Source organism: Eptesicus fuscus, chromosome 22 (assembly GCF_027574615.1).
Source record: "Eptesicus fuscus isolate TK198812 chromosome 22, DD_ASM_mEF_20220401, whole genome shotgun sequence".
NCBI lineage: Eukaryota > Metazoa > Chordata > Mammalia > Chiroptera > Vespertilionidae > Eptesicus > Eptesicus fuscus.
Genome location: NC_072494.1, coordinates 5810343 through 5835504, shown reverse-complemented (window position 1 = coordinate 5835504; position 25162 = coordinate 5810343). Strand labels below are relative to the sequence as shown.

At 48.6% G+C, this 25162-nt stretch overlaps 3 protein-coding genes across 7 annotated transcripts in view; all 3 read left to right on the top strand.

Annotated features, from left to right (window-relative positions):
* Positions 1–4677, top strand: part of SORT1 (sortilin 1) — a 62470-nt gene extending 57793 nt beyond the window's left edge. For all 4 annotated transcript variants that reach the window (XM_054712295.1, XM_054712294.1, XM_054712296.1 and 1 more), the window contains exon 20: positions 41–4677. In XM_054712295.1, coding sequence (XP_054568270.1) covers positions 41–55 — 15 coding nt within the window. In that variant the 3' untranslated portion in view covers positions 56–4677. The remainder of the gene's footprint in view (positions 1–40) is intronic.
* Positions 4678–7031: 2354 nt separating this feature from the next.
* Positions 7032–13775, top strand: MYBPHL (myosin binding protein H like). Its single transcript, XM_054712243.1, has 8 exons — positions 7032–7176; positions 10804–10892; positions 11402–11597; positions 11818–11957; positions 12101–12260; positions 12360–12496; positions 13507–13693; positions 13744–13775. Exons 1-8 carry the CDS (start codon positions 7032–7034, stop codon positions 13773–13775), a joined length of 1086 nt encoding a protein of 361 aa, XP_054568218.1.
* Positions 13776–20882: 7107 nt separating this feature from the next.
* On the top strand, positions 20883–24654 carry PSRC1 (proline and serine rich coiled-coil 1). Of its 2 annotated transcripts, XM_054711741.1 has the most exons (8): positions 20883–21057; positions 21367–21424; positions 21515–21572; positions 22140–22581; positions 22936–23176; positions 23257–23505; positions 23821–23908; positions 24124–24654. In XM_054711741.1, exons 2-8 carry the CDS (start codon positions 21406–21408, stop codon positions 24125–24127), a joined length of 1101 nt encoding a protein of 366 aa, XP_054567716.1. In that variant the 5' UTR covers positions 20883–21057; positions 21367–21405; the 3' UTR covers positions 24128–24654. The 2 variants fall into 2 exon arrangements, with proteins under 2 accessions (XP_054567716.1, XP_054567717.1); XM_054711742.1 differs by lacking the exon at positions 24124–24654 and having other exon boundaries at positions 23821–23912.
* Positions 24655–25162: the final 508 nt, after the last annotated feature.

Here is a 25162-nt window from a genome sequence, read left to right as displayed (position 1 = left end):
TGTTTTAGTCTGTTAAATAATACAATCTGTGTCTTTTCAGGACCTCCTGGAATAGCTCCTCAGAGGAAATGCAGTGCCTCTTACACTCCCGTGGCTCCGACTTGGGGAAATAAATTTCCCATTGCGAGGGATCCAGCTGTCTCTGCTGCTTCCGTCAAAGCCAGAAGGACCTCTACTAAAGACATGCAGGGGCGGGAGGGCAAAACCCTGAACACTTACAATGGCTCTGAGAAGAGGAGGAGACCTTTTTAAATCTTTAACCTCTTATTTCAAGTTCTGTCTTTTTGCAAAGTATGGGTTCTTTTGGGTTTGTTTTTGTTTTTTAAGGGAAATGAAATGGAATTTGAAGGGAACATTTCACTAACTGTACTCCTGCATGTTCTGCATGGCACCTGCCCCCGGGCACCTGCCAACTCCAGCATCAACCCTCACAAGTAGTTGGTGCAGTCCCTGGGCTCTGCTGGTGATACAGAGCATCTGCAGAGATGAACACGGAGGCTCTGGTGACTGGCATGACCTGGGCAGCCTTTCTGCCTCTGGGGACAGCCCTTCTCCGAGAACGTTGCACACCAGATCCTCACCTTTTTTATTTTTTCCAGGGACCATAGATCAGTGATTTTCCTTTTTCCTGCTTAATTAGGCAATACCCTTGTTAATTGCCCTTTGGTGACTAACTTAACCATGTGCTTCCAAGACACTGTATCAGGAGAACTTAAAGGGCAATGTTTTTAACTAGGGGCAGGAAGAAGGGAGCAGCAGAGAACTGACTAGATAGAGCACTATGAAAGGAGAAATTCTTCCTTCCTCCGAGATCTTTCAAGCCATGCTGTGTGTGTGCCAGCAGACGTGCTCAAGGACAGGGCGCAGGGCTTGCCCGGTGTGTCTGCCCCGGCGGTGCAGCCCCTGAGGATGGAACATGGACTTCCACGTGCTCTGCTACCTGCTGTGTTGGCTCAGTGGTGAATCATTCAATTGGCTGCTTATGTGCTTCCTCGTAGGTGGCTTGTTGTACGTGGAGCCAGGACTAGACATGTTTTCAGATTTATAGGCTTTATTTTTAAAATCAGAATTTTATTACCAGCTCTCTTCCTTACGCCTTTTCCCCAGCTTTGCCAAGTAATTTATTGGCATGAACCTTTTGGCTGAACCAACTGAAAACGCTTCCAGTGTAAGATGATATTTTGTGTGATGCATTAAGTTCATATTTTAAATTTAAGCGAGTTTTCCATTTGACATATTTTCAAATTAAATCAATTATAGAATGTAGTGAGGTGGATTTTTGGGTGGCCATCTAGTCATGGAAAGCTGCAGTAATTAATTTTAATACAGCTTGAATATTTGCTATACATGAATATAGTATAGTATGCTTTTGATCTTGGGTACCTGCTGTGCTGGTCACGGTTTCTCCCAATAAATATGATTGGGACATTCTCTGGTAACTGCCATTTTGCTGCTAGGTCATTTTATGGCCAGAAAGTCCATAAAAAGTAAATGTGCCAAATTAACTTTTGTCAGAATGTGTGAGCAGATGGCTAAAGTTCTCTCCTCACCAGAATGGAATAACAGCAGCAGGGAAAGTGGGGGAGGGAGTGGACAGAAAATTGTAGAGACTTGGAAACTGCATAAAATAAAATGAGTCAGTGAGCTTCAGTTAGAAAATAATGTTAGAGCAGTTTTTGTGAAGATAATTAATATTTGTTAGAGCCAGAAAGCACTCATCTTTTAAGAAAAGCTTATTCATTTTGGTTTTTAAATTAAAAATAATTCCAAAGATAAACCAGTTCACAAAGGATATAGTGTCAGCCTTTGTCCCAGACATCCTCACCTCCTGCCCAAAGTGAATTTTTTAACTTTTTAATTGATTAAAAAGAGGAAGGGAGATGGAGGGATAGAAACATCAATGAGAGAATAATTGATCAGCTGCCTCCTGCATGCCCCCTACTGGGGATCGAGCCCACAACCCCAGCATGTGCTCTGACCAGGAATCAAACTCTGACCACCTGGTTCATGGGGCGATGCTCAGCCACTGAGCTGGGCCTGCCCAAAGTGAATTTGATGTCCAGGAAAGATCTACTTCACCCACACCTTTCCTCCTAGCATATACTCACTGGGGTAGATGTGTTGGGATGTGGTGATTCGCTAATCAGCTTTAAGATATAGGAAAGTTAACATTCTTCTCTAAGCATATAAGAGTAGGGCTCTTTGCTTACAATGATACCTGGGATTTCTGTAGAAATTAGCAGTTTTCAGAGCAGTTTCACTTGCAGTATGTCATTTGAACCTTAACATTCTTGTGAAATAAAGAAAAGATCGGGTTGTAATTCCCATCTTTAGGAGATAGAGCTGAGGCACAAAAACTGAGTGAATTGTCCGGGGCCCCTGTATGTCACGAGCAGTGTGGGCTGGAACATGAACTCTGGAACTGTGTGTGCAGGTGCTGCCTCCCTGAACAGGCTCCTTCCTTCCTTGCAGACTGGCTGTTCTGTGGGGCAGGAATCAGTGTCATTTCTTTCAGAGCAGTGTTTACTGCCCTACTGCCACCTTGATAAAAATTTTATTCTGTTTTTCCTGGCTAAAAACAATGGTAGTTTTGATAATGTGTTTAGAAACTGCTTCTCACCTCATTAAGGGTCACTGTTCAAGAGTGCAGGAATGAACTCTCCACCGTGAGTCACTTTCTCCATTCTCCTCATTTCCCATCCCTGGCTGGCTAGCTGGCTCAGTTGGTTTGAGGACTGCTAACAAGCCTGGTGTATTCCCTTTATCAGCTAGTTAATGTTCTACATCAGCCTGCTCACTCACAAGTACATGTCCTCAGCCAATGATCAAAACAGCCTAAATCCATGATTGCATCTAAGAAAAAAAGATCTCTAATCTGTCCTACTGATGTTGGGTTAGGAGCATTATCTTTGAAAGTCAAGTATAGCATACAATTGTAGAAAGTCCCGGGCTTGATAGTAGCAGAAGAGATTATTTCTAGTGGCTTCAGCAATAAAATTTAGCATCATAAGAGGGATTGGACATATCAGACCATCCAAAGTGGGTCTGGGCTCTTAAATCCAGGTGGAGAACTTGCCATCTTTCCTGCTCTGTGGACAGGTATCTTAGACCTGAGCAGGCTTCTGGTTTCCAGTGAGACCAGAGACCAGGGATGCATACACCTAGGCTGCCATTTGGATGGAAACACACTAAGAAGAATAAAGTGTTTAGAGGGTGTGGCTGTTCTAGGTTGGGCTCAGGAGTTTCAATAGGTTAGTTATCACATAGAACCTGCCAGATCTGCCTCTGGGCCTCTACATGCCCAAGCTGGCTTTTCACCCCTGACAGATTAGTAATTCACTGGCCACCTCCAGCTCCTACTGGTTCTCTCGAGGCCTTTGTCACGATACCAGGGACACAGAGAGGAATGTTGGCTTGTCCAGACCCACCCCCGGTGGCAGGGCTGGCCTGGCTTTAGTCAGTTCTTTATTTTCCAGGTGAATCATCCAGGTAGAGGTTCTCTCCTTTTAGGAGAGCTCTGAAGAGCCCTGCCCCTTGTGCATTGGCTCAGAACTCATCCCGCTAATTGTCAGTACAGCCCCCTCATCCCACTTGAAGCCTGGAGACTGGGAACTGCTCAAATAGGAAGAGATTCAGCTTTTCAACTTTGCTACTACCTTCTCTCAAGCAGGAAAATAAGCATGGACTCAATGTCCTTTGAACAAAACCAAAGTTTCAGATTTGCCACATGATGGAGTGATGGGAAGGGCCAGACTTTCAGCCCTGGCACTCAGCAGGTGCCAGGCTTTCTGTCCCGTCTGCCACCGTTTGCCCAGCTCAGGCGGCTCTGGGAGCACCATCCTGCCCAGCAGAGCCCAGGCCTCGCCCTCATGGAGGGTGATTGAAATCGCAGCAGCATGTTGATTTTCTGGTTCCATCACATTATAACAATTGGAACATGAATTTGAAGTTGTCTTCAACTTGCTGTATGCATTTTTTCACACCAGTGCATTCTTAAGTGTTCTTGTTTATAGAAAATAACAAACTAATCTGTACCTTTATATATATGTACATATATACATGTATAAACTGTATAGTGTACATGCTAATGATTTATTGATGTGTCCCAGATCTCTACTGCAGTTCTCTTCCGCATGCCCTCAGTTTGTGGTCAGGTGACTGAATGTTCCCTGATAGTCTGCCCACCTCCTGTGTTTGGACATCTAGGGAAGAGGGTTTAGTCGTACCCTCCTCCTAATCCTCGTGCACAGAAATGCTCAGGGTCCCCATGTGCCTGTTGTTCAACCCCCTCTTGTCTCTTGCTCCCTTTCTGAGCATGTGGTCCCTCTTGTTCTGTATCTTTGCCTCTTCCCCAGACTAGGGGACAGCTGCCTTCCTACTAAAGTGTAAAGCAGTTATTAAGATCATTACTGCATGTGCGCTAAAAAACAAACCAGTCTTCTGTTCCCTGGGAACAGAAAATTGCATGTGAGGTGGGATAATCAAGTCTCAACAACCCATGTCATTTACACAACAAAGCCAGACCCCATAATAAAATGCCACAAAATGGAAACAAAACTCAAATTTCTTTAGCATTGTGTAAATAAATCTGGATGTGTTTAACTTTGTACTGGTAATTTTCTGTATATTTGCAATATTTGGGTTAGAAATAAAACAGACTGGGACTTTGTTACCTGACCTACTGAAATGACTAAACTACAATTTGTTACTATGATAGCTTTTCCAGTTTCCAGGTTCAGCAACCAAACCAAACCAGCACATAAGCCAATTAAAGTGCCAGGACTGTGCATTTATAGCATGAAAGGTATTAAGATAACTTATGGGGGAAACTACTTACTTTTTCCCTTCTTTATGCTCATAAAGATCTACTTCCCATGGGTATTTGTAGAACCAACTTTCTTGTTCTTTTCCCCCAGAAAGTCTAACTGACCCACCCCGCACACCTTCTCAGGTTTCAATTGCTATATTCTTCCTCTGGACACAGCAACATACAATTACTCTCCTGAATTATATGTTCCTTATAGCAGGTTTGACAAATGACAACACTGAAGTTTAACTTTGGTATCTTTCCATTTGCCCCTCTTACATTTCTCTTGCTGCTCTTATTCATAGTCCTTCCTGATCCATTTCATTTAAAGGCCTTTCAAAGAGTTGCCCCTTTCCTCTCATCCAAAATATTTCTTTTAGGAGAGGTTCCTGTTGATCCCGCCCTCCTCCCCTCCCCCCCCTGAACATGATAAACAGGTTCCTGCACCCCAAAGTATGTGTACAGTGTGTCCTGGTCCTGAGCCCCTATGTAAGTCGCAAAGAGGTCTTCTGTCCCACACCCCAAGACTAACACAGACTATTGGGATCCTACTGACTCTGCCCCCAAATTGAGAGCTAAAAGGTAACCATGAGTAAGGAGCCTATTCATTCAACCACACTCATTTTTCCTTAAATAAGGGCCTAGTGGGGAGGGGTATATGGGAACTCCATATTTCCATTCAACTTTGCTATGAACATAAACCTGCTCTAAAAATAAAGGCTATATAGAAATAGAGATGTATATACCGAGGGGATACACAGTCTGGCTTCTGGGGATAAAGAGCACAACAGAAAACCAGATCATTTGGATGGAGTACGCACATGTAGGATGATGGTTTGGTAAACCTGGAAATCATATAGGACCTTTAGTATGTAACTTGACACCTACAGTGGGTTGGCCACTTCCCTACATTTTTTATCACTTTATCCTGAACCCAAACCTAGCCTCATTATCCTTGTTTCATAGACCAAAGACCTGTAGTTCAGAGGAGTGATTGGCTCAGTCTCCTAGCTAATGAGTGAGCAGTATAGCCAAAAGTCACACTCAAGTCTTCTGACCTTATGCCCCTGGCTCTCCTCCCTCCCCCTGCTGCCTCTCACTTTCTTTGTACTTTATCTCCTAGGCAAGGGAGCTTTCAAAGGGGCAAGTGCCCTGACCTAAAAATAGCTCACATTTATCGAGCACTTAGTCAGCTATACTCTGCTAAGCACTTGACACAGATTGCCTCTCTTAATCCTCACAGCAACCCTATGGTTACTATCATATCTATTTTTCAGATGAAACACAACTAAGACAGACTGTGATGTGTCGCAAGTCACACAACTAGTTGGTGATGGGGCCAACATGAGCCCTGGTAGTCTGGCTCCAGAGTGCAGACTACCTTCCACTGTCACTAGGGGGAGGGGGAGAGAATGGGGACATACACTTAAAGGTCAAGTTGACAAGCCCTGGCCCGTATTGCTAAATGGTTAGAGGGTTGGCCCGTGCACCTGAAGGCACACTGAAGGGTGGTGGGTTCAATTCCTGGTCAAGGACACACACGTGGGTTGGAGGTTCAAGCTCCCACCCCTGTTGGGGCATGTGTGGGAGGCAACCAATCGATGTGTCTCTCCACGTCAATGTTTTTGTCTCCCTCCCTCCCCCTTTCCACTCTCTCTAAAAATCAATGGAAAAAATATCTTCAGGAGAGTATCAACCACAAAAAAAGGTCAAGTTAAAAATTTACAACTCATTGAATATGGGAGTAGAGAAAGAAAGAGCAGTTAAAGGTATGCCTATCACTCAGCTAATTCTGGGGCCCCTTTCTTTGGACCTGAACACCATGTCGGATGAGCTGGAGGTCAGGAGTCAAGATGTCACCCAATCCCACAGGAGCCAGAGGCCCTGTCTGGATGGTCTGCGTGGGGGAGAAGGGGGAGCTATTTGAAGCTCAAGCTCTCTCCTCCCTCCCCGGTGCTGCGTGAGGGGTGTCATCTCACTCCCAAGATAACAGGGCCACCTCGGCCCTCCTCCTGTGGCTATTCTGGGCTGTTGTCTGATCCCCCTTTCTTCCCCCAGCCCTGCTCAGCCCTTCTTCTGGGAGTAGCGGGGTGGGGAGAAGCCAGCCCAATTACATAACCCCATGGCAGGGACCCCTGGAGAGGCTGAAGAGCAGGTGCTCAGCCCCTCCCTCAGCACCAACAGTGAAAATCTGCCGCTGGAGCCCAGCCTTGGGTGGCCCAGCATGGAGGCAGTCACGGCACCAGAGGTGGCCTCAGGACCCACGCTGAAGGTGAAAGAAGCCAGCCCAGCAGATGCGGAAGAACCCCAGACTTCACCTCGACAGGGGGCCAGCAGCCCTATTCCTCAGCTCCTGGCCCCTCTAGAAGGTGACCGTGGGGTTAGGGAGGGTGGTGGGAGATGGGAGGATATTCCGACTCCCTGATGGCACCTCCTTAGGTTTATGCAGAGCTGACGACTTCAAGGGATGGGGACGTAGGACGGAGGAGCATTGGTTGGAGCCCCGCACGCCCTTCCTTGGTGGACTCTTACTTGCTATTCATGTGTCTCTGCTGGGTGTTTGCTTTTTTAGCTGAGAATTTGGTAAATAGTGTTTGTGGCACTTTACAATGACTAATAATCTGTTCATACTTTTACCTTTAAGAAGTGTCTATCACGGGGACTAGGAGGACATGCTATACTAATGCCAGTCAGAAAGGGAATGAGGGTGAGATGGTGGCTGTCTAGATTAAAAGAGGGAAATGAAAAGCTATAGTGACTGGAAGACTAAGTAGTGAATAGTCCATGACACTCTGCCTCTCCCTGGGCAGTGCCGTGAGTCCAGGGCCTACCCCAACACCCCCTCTGACTCCCGTAGGAAACCCCACTTCTCAGAATCTGAGCCCATGGAAGCAGAGCCCTCCTGGGAGAAGCATGTGGCTTCTTCTCCATGGTGGTCTCCCTGAGCCTCTCGGAAAAGAGGCATTTTTGAGATAGGAGGTGGTGGGTGCCCCTGCCTGCCCCTGGTTCCCACCCCCACTGCCGACAGCTCCGTGCTGCTCACCTGAGCCTAGCTGAGCTGACCAGAGGTGGAAGGAGAAAGAGGGAACTAATTTCTTAAAAGCCTATGTTCAGGAGTGATTCTCATCAGTTGTACTCACATAGCACTGGCAAGCGGGCAGCCCCTTCTCGGAGAAAGCCATGTTTCCTCAAGGTCAGTACAATTCACACCTCACTGGGCCATGGAGGTGTGAAGAGAGATGCCCCAATAAGCCCCCCTATTAACATTCTCAGCAAAGGGTCAGATTGCTCTTGTTTGCAGGGCAGACAAGAAGGCCGGGTTGAGCTGGGGAAGTGCCTGTTGCTTGCTGCCCAGGCACCTGGAGCTGTCAAACACTCTTCTGCCACCTCCCACACTTTGTCAGCTGCTTTAGCCTCAAACCATCCTTTGCCCTCCAATGGGGACCTGGGAGCCTGCTGAAAGCCACATCCTCATCTACTGAACCTCAGCTGGAGCATTCTAGTAACTTCAGTTTGTCCCCTAGCTACTCATCATTGTGTCAGGGAGTCTCACTTATAGGCAGAGAACTTCACAGGAGACCTCTGGGGAGGAGAAGACCACCATCCTAGCTGACAGCCTTTCTTCTCTCTCTGCCCCTGTTGGGATCCCCTCTGGATCTCAGCGCCATTCTGCTCATCCTCCTCCTAATTCCCCTGTCTTAGCTTATGTGCCACATAAACCCATTTCTTTAATGTTTCTCTGTAGTTCAGGTGAAACTAAGCTAACACTTATCAAGGTACTTTTTTTAAGAAACAAAAGAAACACCACGTGGGAACAGATACAGGAGTATGCACCCATCTACAGAAGCCTGTTTCCTCCCTGAAGTGTGAGCAGAGCAGAGCTCAGCAAGCACATCTTCTAGGCATGACAGCTTGGGCTTCTTTTCTTGCCTCAACCTTTTCAATTCTTGAGGGTGTCCCTTATTTGCCACCTCCCTCCAGGGGCAAGATCACAGTCAGAGCCTTGACTTTGGTGCCCAGTCTCAGGTGGACGCCGGAGGACAGAGGTGTGGACAGGTTTGCCATGTCAGATGGGAAAGCAGGAGTCCCGATCCAGCACAACTTCCCAACTAGACATGATACTCTCAGCAAATCTGTTTCCTCTCCAAGCCCTTTCCTCCAGTCTGCTCCTTGTGCTGGGTGCTCAGCGAGGCTCTTCATAACACAGACATTCTGGAGGCTCCTCTCCAGCGCTCTCCCCAGCAAGTGTGAAGGGTGATTTCCCTACCCAACAGTGGGGAACCAAGCCCAACAAGATGAGGTTTTGACCCTCCTTTTCAATTGCTGCCCTCTTTTTTCAGAAAACCCTTAAGTCATATCCGCCTGTTCTCAACGCCTTGGTGGCTTGCCAACATGGCCCCAGGAGAGCAACACATCGCACAAACACTTCTTCTGTTCTTCATGCTCCGCCCCCTCCCAAACCGTCAAAGTCAAACAGAGGGCAAGCAGAGCAGGGTCATTCAGCTGCTGGGGCTCTGAGGCTGTCCTATTCCTACTGAGGCTCAGGGAGGACGGGCGCTCAGAGCACTGGAGGCCCTGAACCCCTTTGTTCCTGCAGGAGTGAAGTGCAGTCTAAGACAGCACAACCCAAGTGAAAACATAAGGCACACAGCAGAAAAGGAAACTAGGTAAATAAAATGGACAGCGTGTGCTGAATGTCTGTGGTTATGTTCATTTACAAAGGCCAGATGATCTTGAGATCGTAATGGGGGGTACTGTGGGAGTGAAATTGTTGGTCTCTAGACAACGATCAAAAATTGAGGGGTAGAAAGAACAGAGCAGAACCACTATTTTATTTTAAATTTCATCATTCAAAATTTTGCAGTATATAATGTATATATTTAAACAGTTCAATTTATAGGTAAATGTACATTGGAGTGAGTGCTTAGGAATGTATTAACAGAGAAATGGATATTATCAAAAATTTGGAATCCATTATCAAGCAATTGTGCTATGTGTGTGGAGGGGGAGGCTGGGAAGTTGGTGGGAACTGAGGCCCTGTCACATTCCATTTAAGAGGATAGCAGCAGGGGACTATACGTGCCTGAAAAAGGAGGAGACAGGAGCCCCCAAAAGGCTGGAAAATGGTGTCTGTCTTAGCTGGGCCGCCAAGGGAACCCAGGTGGGATGTTTGCATTTTCTCAGTCAAGGCAGCCTGAGGCCAAGGAGAGAAATTATACCTGGTCATTTTCCAAACCTCACACTCAGCACTTTCCTGAGCATCTCCTGTCTTCATCCTGGAAGCCAATAAACATGATCTAATCTCTCTTCTCACTGGGAGATCAAGGGCAAGTAAGCAGTAGATCTAGTATGTCCCAGATTCTGTTTGTACAAAGTGATCCTCCACAAATTGGAAGAACACTGTGCAGGCAATGAGCTGGGCAGCCATGCAGAGGACGGCACCCAGACGCCAGCAGCCTCTGCAATGACATCAGGGCTGTCTGAGTGGATCTAGGGAGCTGACTCTGCCTCTGGAAGAGAAAGCTTTCTCCTCGGGTCTGGCACCAAACTGGGGGACAGGGCTGACACTTGGAGGTCAGGATTAACATTGAAAATGGCCTTGACAAAAGGAGTGGTGTTAAGGATAAATGTAGCAAAAGGGTGGAAAGACAAACCACACAGACTGGACTTGTCTGTGCACAGACAGAAAAAAGAAATCTTAGTTGATGGCAAGTCAGGAGTTGCTAGTTATAAATTAACAGAAGCATCAGGTTCCCACTCAGGTGCTCTTGCTGCCAAGACTGGCGCTCTCTAGAGGGTCCTTTACCCAGTTGTTTGTCCCTACACCCCAGCAAGATGACGGGAGCAATCTTCCCATTCCCTATGAGAGAACTTAATTTGCTAAGCCTGGGTCACCTGCCCATGGAGCACAGCTGAAGGCAGTACCCACTCCCTCTGAGCACCACTCTTCCCACCAGAAGAGGCTCACCACCCCATTCTCTCTTTCCGTCACTCAGAGCAACCTAAGATCTGGTTACCTCGGGCGCTGAGGCAGACCTACATCCGCAAGGTTGGAGACACTGTGAACCTACGAATTCCGTTCCAGGTGATCATACCCCAGTCCATGGCTGGGACCAGGACAAGGCTTGATTTGGAAACAGATACCAAGAGTCCTACTAGCAGTGGGGCAGTTGTCCTGGTCTTAAATGAAGGGAGCCATATCACCAGAAGTCTGAGGCCAAATGGGCCTTCCATCTGCACTCCTGAGGGTGGGATGGGTTGGGCCCCATGTGATCAGGTGAGGCTAATCCAAGTCCTTCGGTCTGCAGAGGTCTGGGAGCTCTCAGCTGGGAGGGCTCGCGGGAGTTTGGGCAGCTATTGTTAGTCCCAGCTGCCCTGCATGTCCATGACCTAAACTCACAGAGGGTGGGAGACTCAAAGCCACCCCTTTTCCCATGATCCTTAGGCTGTTACTGAAAGACGGAAGTCTCCTGGGAGAGTCCACCAATCTCTAACTCAAGGAATTTGTAGCTGCAAATCAAGTCACCATGTGGAACTGGGGAGAGGGTCAAGAAGCCTCTTGGGGCTGCTCACAGCCTTATCCCTATTTCTCAGGGAAAACCCAAACCTCGAGCCACCTGGACACATAATAGCTGTGCCTTGGATGCCAGTCGTGTGAGTGTGCGGAATGGGGAGCAGGACTCCATCCTCTTCATCCGAGAAGCCCAACGTGCTGACTCAGGTCGCTACCAGCTCAGTGTGCAGCTGGGCGGGCTAGAGGCCACTGCCACCATTGACCTCTTGGTGATCGGTACGGTGGGGAGAGCACCAGATGGGGTGGTCCTCAGGGGCTCCCTCTCCAGACATCACAGAGAGCTGGGGAATCCAGGGTGGCTCCCACACGCTGAGTGTGGGACACAGAAGTGGATGGAGGGAGGAGTAGCTGAGCAGAGGAGGAGAAGGGGCACTCCTGAAGCCATTTCCACGCATGCGAGTTGTACCATGCCCTGTGCCATGCTTGGCCCTTTCAGAGAGGCCAGGCCCTCCTCAGAGTATCAAGTTGGTGGACGTTTGGGACTCCAATGCTACCCTGGAGTGGACACCTCCCCAAGACACAGGCAATGCGGCCCTCCTGGGATACACGGTGCAGAAGGCTGACACAAAATCTGGGGTGAGGCCCAGCGGGGAGGGAGGAAGGGAAGGAGGCATAGCACATTCTGGAATGGGGCTCTGATAGCTCCACATGGTGGGCTAAAGTGGATTGAGTTCACAAAACAGGTGTCTCACTCATGGCATCTTCTTGGGACCCCAAAGCTGTGGTTCACAGTGCTGGAGCGTTATCACCGCACCAGCTTCACAGTCTCCAACCTTATCATCGGCAACTCCTATGCATTTCGAGTCTTTGCTGAGAACCAGTGTGGGCTCAGTGAGACAGCCCCCATCACTGCCGACCTTGCCCACATCCAGAAAGCAGGTAAGGTGCAAAGACCCTGAGCTGGGAAGTGAAGGATACAGACTTGCAGGAGGATGGAGATCTCAGGCACTACAACAGGGCCTTTCTTGGTCACCTCAGTTACTGTTTACAAGACTAAGGGGTTTGCCCAGCGAGATTTCTCTGAAGCTCCAAAGTTCACCCAGCCTCTCGTGAACTGCACTACAGTCACCGGCTACGACACCCAGCTCTTCTGCTGCGTCCGTGCCTCTCCCAAGGTGAGTGGGGAGTTCTATGGGTGGCTGTGCCATGCTGCTTCCTGTGCCTGCCTAACCATAGCTATGTCGAACAGCATTCCAACCAGAACGTTTGTTCCCATCACCATCATCTGCCTCTTCCATAACAGGTCCCGTAGGAACAGTCAGGGCACTTGGAGTCCAAAATAGGCCAATGTGGAGAATATTCCCAGTATTCCTTTTAGTGTTTGTTCCTCATGTATGAAGATGTCACTTTCTGACTGGCTGGCAATTGGGAATGAGCTCCAAAGCTGTCTGTCTCTCTGGCAGGGGTCATGGAGTCCCGCTGGTTTCTCCTTACTCCCCCACTGCATTTCATCTGATCGGGGCCATGCACATGCGAGCTGCCTAAAATTGAGCCTTTGGCTACAACTCTGAGCAAGGTTCTCTGTCTATTTGCAACCTACTCACTCCATACGTGGCATAAAAACTTTACCAAGTACCTTTTGTGTACAGCCCTGGGCCAGACTATGTGGCCATAACATCTCAGAAAGAAAATACCAATAAGTCCACTCTAGAAACTACTTTCTAACCAGAGGGACAGGAGTAACTCTCAAGCCAATAGTGGGAAAGAATATGAATGATTCAATAATGTATATACAAAAAAGAGGCAAATCTGACGCCCAGTTCTTCTGATCCATAAAGGGGCTGCTTGAGCAGGATAGAAGAGAAGTTATCACTTTTCTTTTAGTCAGGAATACTTGATGAACAAGGCAAGGTTTCAGGTGCTCTTTTCAACCAAGAGAAGGAGCTTGGAGGCTGTTGAGGATACTGGAGGGGGAACCCATTCCCAAATATAAGGGATGGGGACTACCCAGAGGCCATTATCTCTTTTAGATCCCTGTACCATCTGTTCCGAAAGCATCCTACCGCTCCTGCTCCTCTGGCCGGTGTGTCCCCAAACCTTGTAGGCAAAGTGTCTCAGAGACTGAGCACAGAAAGAACAATTGGTTCTTACCACCCCTTGATGCACCCTCATCCTTATCTTCTAGCCGAAGATTGTCTGGCTGAAGAACAACATGGATATCCAAGGCAACCCCAAGTACAGAGCCCTCACTCATTTGGGAATCTGCTCACTGGAAATCCGCAAGCCTGGTCCTTTTGATGGGGGCATCTACACCTGCAAGGCGGTTAACCCCCTGGGAGAGGCGTCCGTGGACTGTCGGGTGGATGTGATGAGTAAGGGCAGAACTCATGCCTTCGGGTGCAGTCATTTCCTTTCTCCACAGGTGAAAAAATTGGGGCAGAGACACAAGCCTAGATGGAAAAGGGCTTAATTTGCTTCCCCATTCAGGCCCTTTCATCAAAGTCAACATCAGGATGTATATAATTCTACAATTAGGAAGAGTTGCTATTTCAATTTTGCAAAAGAGAAACTTAATGTACAAGGAGGTGATTGATTACTCGAGATTTCCAATGTTGGTTAACTGAGAAGTTGGCGCTATGGTGGAAAGAGCCCAAGTTTCCTGGTCCTCACCCAGATCACTTTAAACACACACACACCCACACACACACACACACACACACACACACACACACACACACCAATCTTCTGACTCAGTCCAAGAAAGCTGCAGTGTTTATTGGGCTTTTAAGAGACTCATGCTCTACCGACTGAGCTAGCCGGGCACGGTTGTTTATTGTGCTTTTAAACAAACCAGAGAACTTTGCCCGCTGGTTCATTAAAAGAAAATATTGCACATCTCTCTATCTCTTTTAAAGTATTCATTCATCTACTGTCACCTTGTTCAGAGCTCCATCATTGCATTTAGCACTTTTTTATAATTTATCAATCTACTGATCTGTTTCCCCATTAAACTATGAGCACTATGAGGGTGGACAATTTTACCTGCCTTTGTCTCCTCCCCTGCCACCCCAGCATTGAGCCCCGTTTCTGACACACAACACTCTTTAACTGTGTGTAGAATGAATTACATATCCTATTCTTCTCTATGCATAAACTACTCATTAGCATCGTGGACTCCCCAAAAAAACTGAGAAGCATACCCCTTCCCAGGACTCTGAAAGAAGGTTTCCCAGAGATTTCTGAGATATTAACATTGGGAAATGTCTGAATTCTTGCAGCTCCTCTTTGAGGCCCCCTAAGAGGACATGGACAACCCTTGAGGAAGGTAAGGAGAGAGAAACAGGTGTCTGAATGTTTCATGTTTCGGGCTAGTGTTGTTGAGACACGGATGGGCAGATGTGAATTCCTGAGCCTTTCAATCCTATCATTCCCATGGAGGAAATTTATCATAGATGAAATCTACTTTTGCCACATGCTCTATCTATCTCTACTACTCAAGTTCATGATAGGAATTTATGCTCCTCTGAAGAAGAGTGATAGCATCTGCCTAATTTTCAGGGGGATCTGTGGGAGGGAGGTGGGCAGGTGCTGTAAGAAAAGATGTCAAAGGAATAAGCAGGCGTAGAGGATGGGCAAGGGTCACCACCACCACATGGTGGCAGCAAGGGAAAGGAGAAGGAAGCTGCTCTCGTCGATGGTTTCTACTTGGGTATCATAAGCATGGTGAAAAACAGATCCAGTGCCTGTTTTTCTACTTTGAAGTTTATGGATTCCTTCCCCTGCAAGAGGATAATTAAAAATGTGGGTATGTGGTTCCAAGCAGCACATTACAAGCAAATGGCAACTCAGATCATTGTTTAGAATTTGATAGCGCCTTCAGATTCTAAACCATTCACAGTAGAAATGTTGTGTACAAACTGATGAGTGAGGTGAAAGAGAAGCTCATGAGAGAATTAAAGAGAATGGGTTCCCAATGTCTCCGCTGACTTGCAGCTCCTGGCTGATAAAAATTGAGAATGAATTCAATCCCAGGAGCTTATCATTGATAAATAGCAAATGAAAACCCTAAGGGATGCATTAAAGTACAAACTTCTCAGAAGAACTCTCTCTGCCAGTTGGCTTGCAAAGACAGTTCTCTTGCCATCCCTCAGGTCCCTCTCTGTCAGTATTGTGTTGGGTTAGTGTTAGTCTTCTTAGTGTTAGTTGTCCTTTTACCTCTCTCCCAGCCAGTGCCCAGCAATGAGGCAGGGTAAGTAGAGAATTCATACCTCCCTGTATGTGCTCTGGCTGCTGGCTGTTATGGCCATAACAAACTCTCTTTTCTGTGCCTCCAGGAAGCCTGACTGTGCTGAGATTGTGTTCTTAAGGAGCTTCAGTACAGCATCTGGTTTGGACTGATCTAAATAAATGGGAGGCTCCTCAGTGCATAAGTGTCCATCTGTTTGTGCCTTTCCATGTGGGAAAACCATTTAGAAAGTTGGAATTCTTTAGCCAGACTATTTGCAATTTCAAAAAACCTCAGATCCCTCTTTCTCTTCAGATATCCACTTTCTCTTCCACAGAGGTTTCTAATACTGTCCTTGTCCCTAGACAGTGTATGACAGAACTGAGTTCAACTCTATACAGTACCAGGTGCTGAAAGAGATACTGAAGATAACTTGCCTCTTCCTCTCTGGGCTTCCCAGTACACGTTGGATAACAACAGGAGGCACATCCAGACAGCAAGACACATAAATCCATACCTAGCTAATTAGAGACAGAGCACTAAGACTTGAGGGCTTGGAGATACTGAAGAAATTGCAGCGTATCCTTATTAAGCCCCAGGGAAAGAATTAAGGTGAGGTGTTCTTGCTTACATTTGTTTTTATTCTTATAACAGATAACATATTAAAGGCATTCTGTGATGGAATCTGCAAAAGATAGCAACAATTCCTCCCATCCTAGGTTGGGCATGGTGATCTTCTCATCAAGAGTTAGCCTTTCCCCAACCTGTTTGGCTCAGTGGATAGAGCGTCGGCCTGCGGACTGAAGAGTCCCAGGTTCGATTCCGGTCAAGGGCATGTACCTTGGTTGCGGGCACATCCCCAGTAGGAGGTGTGCAGGAGGCAGCTGATTGATGTCTCTCTCTCATCGATGTTTCTAACTCTCTATCTCTCTCCCTTCCTCTCTGTAAAAAACCAATAAAATATAAAAAAAAATACATTAAAAAAAAAAAAAAAGAGTTAGCCTTGCCCTGGTTGGGTAGCTCAGTTGGTTAGAGCATCATCCCGATGCCAAGGTTATGGGTTCGATCCCCAGTCAAGATACATACAAGAATCAACCAATGAATGCATGAGTAAGTGGAACAGATTCCTCTTTAACAACAAATTGATGTTTCTCTGTTTCTTTCTTTCTCTCTCTGCTCTCCCCGCTCCTTCACTCTCACCTTCTTATCTCCCTCCCTACTTCCCTTCCTCTCTTTTTAAAATCATTTTTTTAAAAAAAGAGTTGGCATCTATTTCTCTTCCTCATGAATCTGGGCTGACTCTGCAACCTGCTTTGACTAAAAGAATGCAGCGGAAATGATGCTGGAACAGTCCTAGACCTTAAGGAGTCTAGTAGTTTCTGCTTGTTTTTGCAAGTTGGCTCCCATGTATAAAATTTCAGAATAGATTACTGAATTATTAGAGGCCACATACAGGACAACCAAACCATAGCTGACAGACAGTACCGCGCTCTAGACACCAAGACTCTTGGACCCTTCAGCCATAGTCAAGCCCAGTCTACTCCTTGTGGAGTAGAGACTAAATGTCCCTGCAGAGCCCTGGCCAAATTATAAATCATGAGCAGATAAATGGCTGCTTTTTTCAAGCCACTGAATATTGGGGTGGTTTGTTACACACAGTAATAGGGTGGGGCAAAAGTAGCATTATAATTGTGAGTAGGCAAAACAGTTTATTCTTGTATTGTTATTATTGTATTCTTTTCCATATGAATAACTGTAAATCTACATTTGTCCCACTCTGTATATAATGCAAACAGCCTTCTATGCAGCAGTCATTGAACTAAGAGCTTTGTCTCTTTAATACTCATTTTATAAATGAGAAAAATGAAGCTCATAAGTCGTTCCAAGTATGCAGGTGGTAGTAACAGAGCTAGCATTTGAACCAGATGTGTTTGACCTGGAGCCTTCCCTATTTTCTTTCACCTCTTTCACTCAGTGATCCCCACTGTAGTAGGTATGGGCTTAAGAAAGAAAAGATTTCCAGGATCTAGTAAATATTAGGCAAGGTTTTGAGGAGGAAGGAGCTGTATTGCTGAGAAGAGTGTGAAAGGCTTTTCTGTTCAGATGGAAGGTCTATTTTAAGTTGAGGCAAAGTATCTATTCCAGCCTCTCTCAACTGAAGTTCTATGAGAATTAAGTGCTAATGCCCCAAGGCACCCATCGTATATCATAAAGTAACTTCTTCCTATGTATCTAGAATATGACTATTTATGTACCATCCTTGAGAAAACAGTCACATAAATCATTTTAGGGTCTAATGCACGTAATCCCTGCTGAGACTGTTGGGGGTGAGGGGCAGAGACCAGAGCTAACCAGTCATGTACACAATGGCCAAGAGGGAGCTCCAACCAAGCAGGGCCTAGGTCAGGAAGGAGTGAATGCCCAGCAATGATGCCCACAGGATCAGCCAGACCTCTGGCCTTAGCCCACAGCCCCATGCCTCTGCTGTTTGTTAAAATGCGCAAGGGCCATCCCTTAAAGTTCATACATTCTTAGCCTTCATGGTGAAGGAATAAAATATGCACACTGAACAACACCCACAGTCATAGTTACTCTTTCTGCATTCAAGGAGAACTGCAATGAAATCCTTAATTTCTTCATTTATGCATTCAACACTGTGGAGTGCCTTCTGAATTAAGACCTACCATGTGCCTGGAAGGGGGTGTAATTTCTTCATTAATTCACTTATTTATTATTTATCCATCTGTTCATACGTATATACCATTTGGGGTTGAGTTGCGGGGGACCAATAGTTCCCAAATTAGTAGCTTTATGCCGAGTGAAAAATTATTGTACCTAAAATCTGTTTTTCTGAGCTTGTTGTCATTTGAAAGAGAAAGTAGTTCCATTGTTTTTGTTTTGTTTTAAATAAGAGAACATTTATTTGTAAAATCACAGCGCTAGAAAAAGTAATTCCTAGAAGAAATGGGCTTAGGGAATAAGTTATAGAGATCAAGGAAGGGCTCCTGGAGCTTGGGAGTGAGGAAGGAAATGGTAACGCATGGCGGGAGGGAAAGGCAGGCGTGCTCCAGGGAGAGCTTTCAAAATCCTCATTCGGTGATAAAAAATTGAAGATGAGTTTCCTTAGGAGAAACTAACTTCCAATTTTCTAAAACTGCTTCCCCCGCTTACCTGAAGGTGGGTGAAGAAGTAAGTGCAGCGTTTCCCCACTCAGGCTGTTCCTAGGGGAAGAAAAAAGTACAGTTAATTAACAGCTTCTTTCCCCCAAATCTCTACTTTGCCACGGAGGGAGGGAGGCATCTGGCTCTGGCTTCCCCACCTGAATCCTACAAGCAACTAAGATTCCACATTCACCCACAAACCTGGGGAAAAGAAGCCATCCTCCTCTCTCAGGTCTTCCTCACCTAAGCTTGCAGGTTCTGAGCCTCCCCACCCTTTCCCTGGTCACTCCATTAAATTCCAAGGCTCCTTTGCTCCCTGTGGCATATTTCTACAGCAACATCTCATTCCTGTAAACCTCACCATCTCAACTGTACCATGAAAACCAGGAAGCAGACAAAAAAAAAAAAAAGCCCACAAATGGCCCAAATAATGGTCACAAGTGCTGGAGACTCAAGTTCAGGCTCTTCGCAGGGGTGAGGAATGGTTGGCCCGCGGCCCGCTTAAGGCCCCTGAAATCATTTGGTCTGGCCCTGCCAAGGCATTAAGGGTGAGTTAATTAAATATTTGACCAAATATACCAGGCTAATTTTTAAGTGGATAATTTTGCATGGCCCGGGAATGATGTTATAAATATCAACTGGCCCTTGGTTGAAAAAGAGGTTCCCCACCCCTGGTTTACAGGAAAACTCTTTGGACACTCTCAGAAAAAAATCTTTAGAGCATTTCTGAGAAGCTCTGTTGACTTGTGGCCCCATCTATTCCCAGGCAACATCTGGAAACAACAGAGAGAAAAATCCCTAATAAGGAGGCTTCAGGGGTTTCTGAACACAGCTTTGAGTTTAGAGGGAGTAAGTTACAAACCCCCTCAAAAGCTCCTAGGTACACGGAGTAAAACTTGATATTCATAATTATGCTCTGAATCATATCATTGCCAGGATCTTCCCTTCATAGAAAACCCAGGGGCCAAATATAAAAATAGGCTCAAGCCTGCCTCCCATGTACACCCAGGAGTCAGGGCTGAATTTGAACCCAATTCTCCCTGTCCTTAAAGCCCCCCCCCCTTTTTTCTTTTCCATCACGTTTATTTTTTTGAATTATTTTATTTTTCAATTACAATGGACATTCAATATTATTAGTTTCAGGTGTATAGCATGGTGGTTAGATATTTATATAACTTACTAGAGGCCTGGAGCACGGATTTGTGCAGGGTCCCTCAGCCTGGCCTGAGCCCTCTCACAACCCCGGGGGATGTCTGACTGCCGGTTTACATATATACATATACACATACACATACATATGCGGGGATCAGGCCTAAACCTGCAGTCGGACATCCCCTGAGGGATGTAGCAGTGCACCAAGCGGCAGGCAGCCAGAGAGGAGCCTGAGCCAGCGCACACTGCACACTCATTAACGCCCCCCTCAGCTGCATTTGCCAGCAGTGAGCCCGGCTTCTGGCTGAGCAGCGCTCCTCCTGTGTTGAGCTTCTGCCCCCTGGTGGTCAGTGCACGTCATAGCGACTGGTCGTTGGGTGGTAATGGTCACGCAGGCTTTTATATATGTAAATGAGGTGAGCGCCCCATAAGTCTAGTCCCACCTGGCCCCCTGCATAGTTGCACCGTGGACTACGTTCCCTGTGCTGCAGTTGACACGGTGACTATTCTGTAACTGCCACCTGGCCGCTGCTGTCTTCACACCTTGGCTGCCTCAGGTTCTGAACGTTCCCGCTTTAAAAGCCGTGGAAGCTGTCTGTCCTCCTCAGACCACCTCCACGTACCTAAATTACGGATGTTGAGGTGTTTCCGTAACCAGGAAAGGCCGCCCCTGAGGCAATCTGGCAAAAGCAGCGCGGGCACGAGGCGGGAGCCCAAGGAAACGAATTTCCTCAGGCGGAGCGTTCGTTTCAGGGCCCACAGCCGCGAGGGGCGTCAGGTGACCGCGCGGGTCCCCGGAGCCACAACTCCGGCTCCTCCAAGCAAAGCGAGGAGGCGGCGGAAAAGAGGGGGTGACGGGGAGCAAACCCCACACTCATCGTCGCGCGAAAGCCTTCCGGCGCACGCGTGCGCGCTCCCGGCGTCCCCCGCCGCAGACCCCCGGATGAAGTCTTCCTTGGAACCGCTCTCCAGCCCGCCCCCACTGGCAGACTTCCGGCCAGCTGCCCGCCGCCGCCCCGCCCCCCGAGGGCTGAGGACGCCGGGATCCGCCAATCACTGCACGCATGTGGTCGGAGTGGGTGGGGCCTGAGAGATTCGAAAGGAGCCCCGCCCCCTCGGAGCTGATTCCCGGGACTAAGTTGTGGGAGGAAAGCTCTGTCCGCGGGAGATGCGGCGGGGCGGGAAGTGAAAACTCGCGGTAGGCTGTGGGTGTGCTCCCGCGGGGAGTGGAAAGGTGGCTTGGGGAGAGGGTGGGAGGACTATGGGGCGTGTAGAGCGCCCCCAATGCGGAGAGGCGGGCTCGCAGCGGGGGCGGGAGGGCAATCTGCGGAGGGCGATAAGGGTGTAGGGGGAGCTCTCCGCACCTTCCCCGGAGGTAACGGCAGTAAACCGGAGCAGGCGCTACTCCTGGGACGCTTGCTTGACTGCAGCGTGACCCCTGGCTCAGAGTCTAACTGGGAGCCTGGGGCAGGATGGAGACCCGAGGAAAGGTATGCTTTGTCTCCAGTTCAGGTCCAAGCTGAGTCCTGCTCCTGCTGGCTGGAAGATGGGCGATTTGCAGGAAGGTAAGGAAATCCTCAAGGGAAGATTGAGACCCTAAGATGGAGAGCACCTTAGGGACCCACAACGGGCATTCCTTCCTTCCTCCCCTACAGATGTAAAGTTTATAGTGGATGAGACCTTGGACTTTGGAGGGCTGTCACCATCGGACAGGTACCAACCTCTCTCTTTCTGCTGCTTACTTTCCTCCAAGGATGCCTCTGTCTCTAACCCCTTACTGCTGAATTTCTGGCCTCCAAGTTGGAATGCACTGGCGCGGCTGGTGGCTGGTTTGCTTGGGCCCCTAAGACACCATTACTGGGCAAGGGAAGAAGGGAGAAGCTGGAATGAGATTGCAGGGTGTTAAGAATGATAAGTGGGGGGAGAGATCAACCAAAGGACTTGTATGCATGCATATAAGCCTAACCAATGGACACAGACAACAGGGGGGTGAGGGCATGAGTGGGGGTTGTGGGGGCAATGGGGCGATAAGGACACATGTAATACCTTAATCAATAAAAAAAGAAAAGAAAGAATGGTAAGTGGATTAGCTGCATCTTCATCCCCACGTAATCTCCAATGTCAGTGAATGCTAACGGCCTATTCGGCTTCATGGAAGCAGGTGTCTCATCACCTAGAGGCCAGCCTGGGCATTGGGGTTTGGGGTTGTGTCCCTGGCTCTGCTGTGTCGCAGTCTCCTGCTCTCTTCAGTGTGGGCACTGGTTTGTTTTTCTGTCTCAGTCGTGAGGAGGAAGACATACCAGTGTTGGCAACTCCAGAGAAACCCCTTCGCCGGGGCCTCTCCCACCGGGGCGACCTAAATGCAGTGGCCCCCACCCCCCAGGGTGTGAGGTTCAGCTTAGGCCGCCTCAGCCCAGCGAAGATGGAGGAGGTCCTCGATGAGGCCAACAGGCTGGCAGCGCAGCTGGAGCAGTGCGCCCTGCAGGAGCGCGAGAGGGCCGGCGAGAGCCCCGGGCCGCGCAGGGTGAAGCCCAGCCCTCGGAGGGAGACCTTTGTGCTGAAGGACAGTCCTGTCCGAGACCTGCTGCCCACGGTGAGCTCTTCTGCTCGGAGCACCCCCTCTCCAAGCAGCCTGACACCCCGACTCCGGAGCAGCGACAGGAAGGGGTCCGTCAGGGCTCTTCGGGCAACATCTGGAAAGAAGCCCTCCAGCGTGAAGAGGGTGAGTTTAGCGGCTCTGGGTTGGATGTGTGGCCCCAGACACAGTACAGGCACAGAGTGGTTCCTTGTTGGTAAAATGGGGATAGTAAAATTCTACCTCACAGAATCGTTGGGATTAAATGAGATACCGTAAGCCATGCACCTTCCGCTGTGTCTGTGCAGAGCTCTATAATGTCTGTACCACTAGTGAGCTCTCAATAAATGGTGTTGGTGGTGACGATGAAGTTGGCAGCTAGCTGCTGCCCTTCCTTACTGGGATCTAGGCAACTCTCCACCTCTATCCCTCAGCCAGCAGAACAGATTCTTTTTCCATTTTAGCTCTTTATTTTTCTCTCTCTCTCTCTCTGTGTTTCAGGAGTCGCCCACTTGCAATCTGTTCCCCATATCCAAAAGCCCAGCATCTTCTCCTCTTGCCCGATCAACTCCTCCAACCCGATCGACTCCTCCAACCCGATCAACTCCTCCAACCCGATCAACTCTTCCAACCCGATCGACTCCTCCAACCCGATCGACTCCTCCAACCCGATCGACTCCTCCAACCCGATCGACTCCTCCAACCCGGGGGAAAGCTGGGCCCAGTGGGAGAGCAACAGCAAGTGAGAGGACCCGGGCAGCAAAGCTGGGGGTGAATGGGAGTAGGGAGGATGGGGCTTACCCTAAAATTCCTCTGCCCCAGGCCCACCAGGCCCCGCCAGACCGGTCTTGGCCCCACAACCTTCTACCAGCAACTGTCAGCGCCTGTCTCGGCCACAGGGAGCAGCTGCTAAACCTTCCAGCCGACTGCCTGTTCCCTCAGCCATCCCCAAGCCTGTCAGCCGAGTGCCCCTCAGCAGCCGGACTGTACCACCCGGCAAAGGCGCCCTAGCTTCAGATTCAGTGTCAACTCGGAAAGGACTTCCAAGACCCGGTGCTGCAGGGCACAGAGGTGAGGAGGAATGGACGTAGGGCAGGAAGTTAGGAGTGAGAATACCTACCCTCGCCCAGCCTGACTGCACTCCCTGAGCTAGTGACAGTGAACGCTTTCTCCATCTTCGTTACAACTCTGTTTGAAGATGGTGAGTGAAGGAGAGAATGCGGGGCTGGACCAAGCATTTGAGCCTTGGTCCTCAAATACCTTTCAAATACTTTTACCTTGGGTGAGCGGGAAAGCACTAATGCCTGCCTTCATCCCGTGTTTATCTTGGTGAGACGGTCGCTTGACCTTTCTGATAACTCATTTCTCTTGTGGGCCCCCATCCAGTTCCTGCTTCCCAGCGACCGCATCTTCCTGGTGCCGCGCGCAGCCATCTGCAGCCCCCCAGGAAAGCGGCAGCCCCAGGACCTACCAGGTAAGGCTGGTGAAGGTGCTCTCTCTCTCCCCTGTCCTCTGGGCTTCTGAGCTGTTGGGCGTATCAGCCCTGAATCCTGTGTGGCAAGATGGGGGAGAGGTGGGGAGCCTGGAAGTTGGGGTGCCCCGTTGCTTCCTGAGAAACTTGAACTCGGCTGGGTGACATGGGCTCGAGGAAGAAGGGCAATCAAGCACTTCCTCCTTCTGTCTCTTCAGGTAAAGAGATGAGGACAGCAAGCAAGAATTCAGTAACCAACCACGACAGTCGCTGCCTGGACTCACCTCCTCTCCGGCCTCCCAAGCCCTTCCGGACTCCTGCAGATTCTGGCTCAGGGGCAAGAGGAAGAGATGGCACCGGGGCTGCTGCCCCAGGGAGATGGGGTGGCTTAGGGTTGAGCCGGAGGGGAGTCAAACTCTCCGGATTGGAATGTTAGGGAAAAGAGGTCCCCTCCCAGCAGTGAAATGAACACACAGATGAGAAATGCAGGAGAGTGGGTTGTCCTCATCCACCCCCACTCTGTGTTCATCCCAGGCCGCGGGTCACTGGGCATTTACGTGGGAATGGCCTCTGTAGCTGACCTCCCTGCTCTCCCAGGAGCAGTCCTCCTGAAGCACAGCCCCTCCTGGACTCCGGCCTGTCTGGTGAAGCAGAGGCAGGCACCTGGCCTCCGGAACTTGCTTCCTGTGAATTGTAACAGGCCAGTTTATGATAAGCCGACTCCTTTGGTCTATACTTTTCTAAAATAAAGTGAGTGTATTTTTATATTCTCTGCATATGTGAAAGCAAATCCTGCTCCAGTTTCTAACACATTTGGAGTGAGCGCCTGTGTAATTCCAAAGAGGGAGCCAGGGTGGACTTCCCAGGCGGAGGAGCCTGCATAGGCCCCAGGGCCTCGAGATTCCAGCGAATCGGGCTGTAACTACCCCCTTGTTGGTATTAGATGGAAGCAGGCTGCCTTTTCCCAGGGTTTGAATGTTACTAAAAGGTCCAGGTCAAGTTAAGTATAGCTTAATTCACAGTGTGTGAGGCTGTCAAGTCAGGGTCTTGGTAAAGTATTTATATTTTAAATATATTTGTATTGATTTCAAGAAGCAGGAAGAGGGAGAGAGAGAAACATCAATGATGAGAGAGAATCATTGATTGGCTGCCTCCTGCACACTTCCCACTGGGGATTGAGCCCACAACCCAGGCATGTGCCCTTGACCGGAATTGTAGGGACCCTTCAGTCCACAGGCTGATGCTCTATCCACTGAG

Excerpts from the sequence above, each read along its gene's own strand:
- MYBPHL (XM_054712243.1), top strand. The coding sequence starts at position 7,032 with ATGGAGGCAGTCACGGCACCAGAGGTGGCCTCAGGACCCACGCTGAAG. Across the intron at positions 7,177-10,803 it reads GCTCCTGGCCCCTCTAGAAG|AGCAACCTAAGATCTGGTTA; the intron begins GTGACCGTGGGG and ends TCCGTCACTCAG. Across the intron at positions 12,261-12,359 it reads TGCCCACATCCAGAAAGCAG|TTACTGTTTACAAGACTAAG; the intron begins GTAAGGTGCAAA and ends TGGTCACCTCAG.
- PSRC1 (XM_054711741.1), top strand. Across the intron at positions 23,177-23,256 it reads CAGTGGGAGAGCAACAGCAA|GCCCACCAGGCCCCGCCAGA; the intron begins GTGAGAGGACCC and ends CCTCTGCCCCAG. Across the intron at positions 23,506-23,820 it reads CGGTGCTGCAGGGCACAGAG|TTCCTGCTTCCCAGCGACCG; the intron begins GTGAGGAGGAAT and ends GCCCCCATCCAG.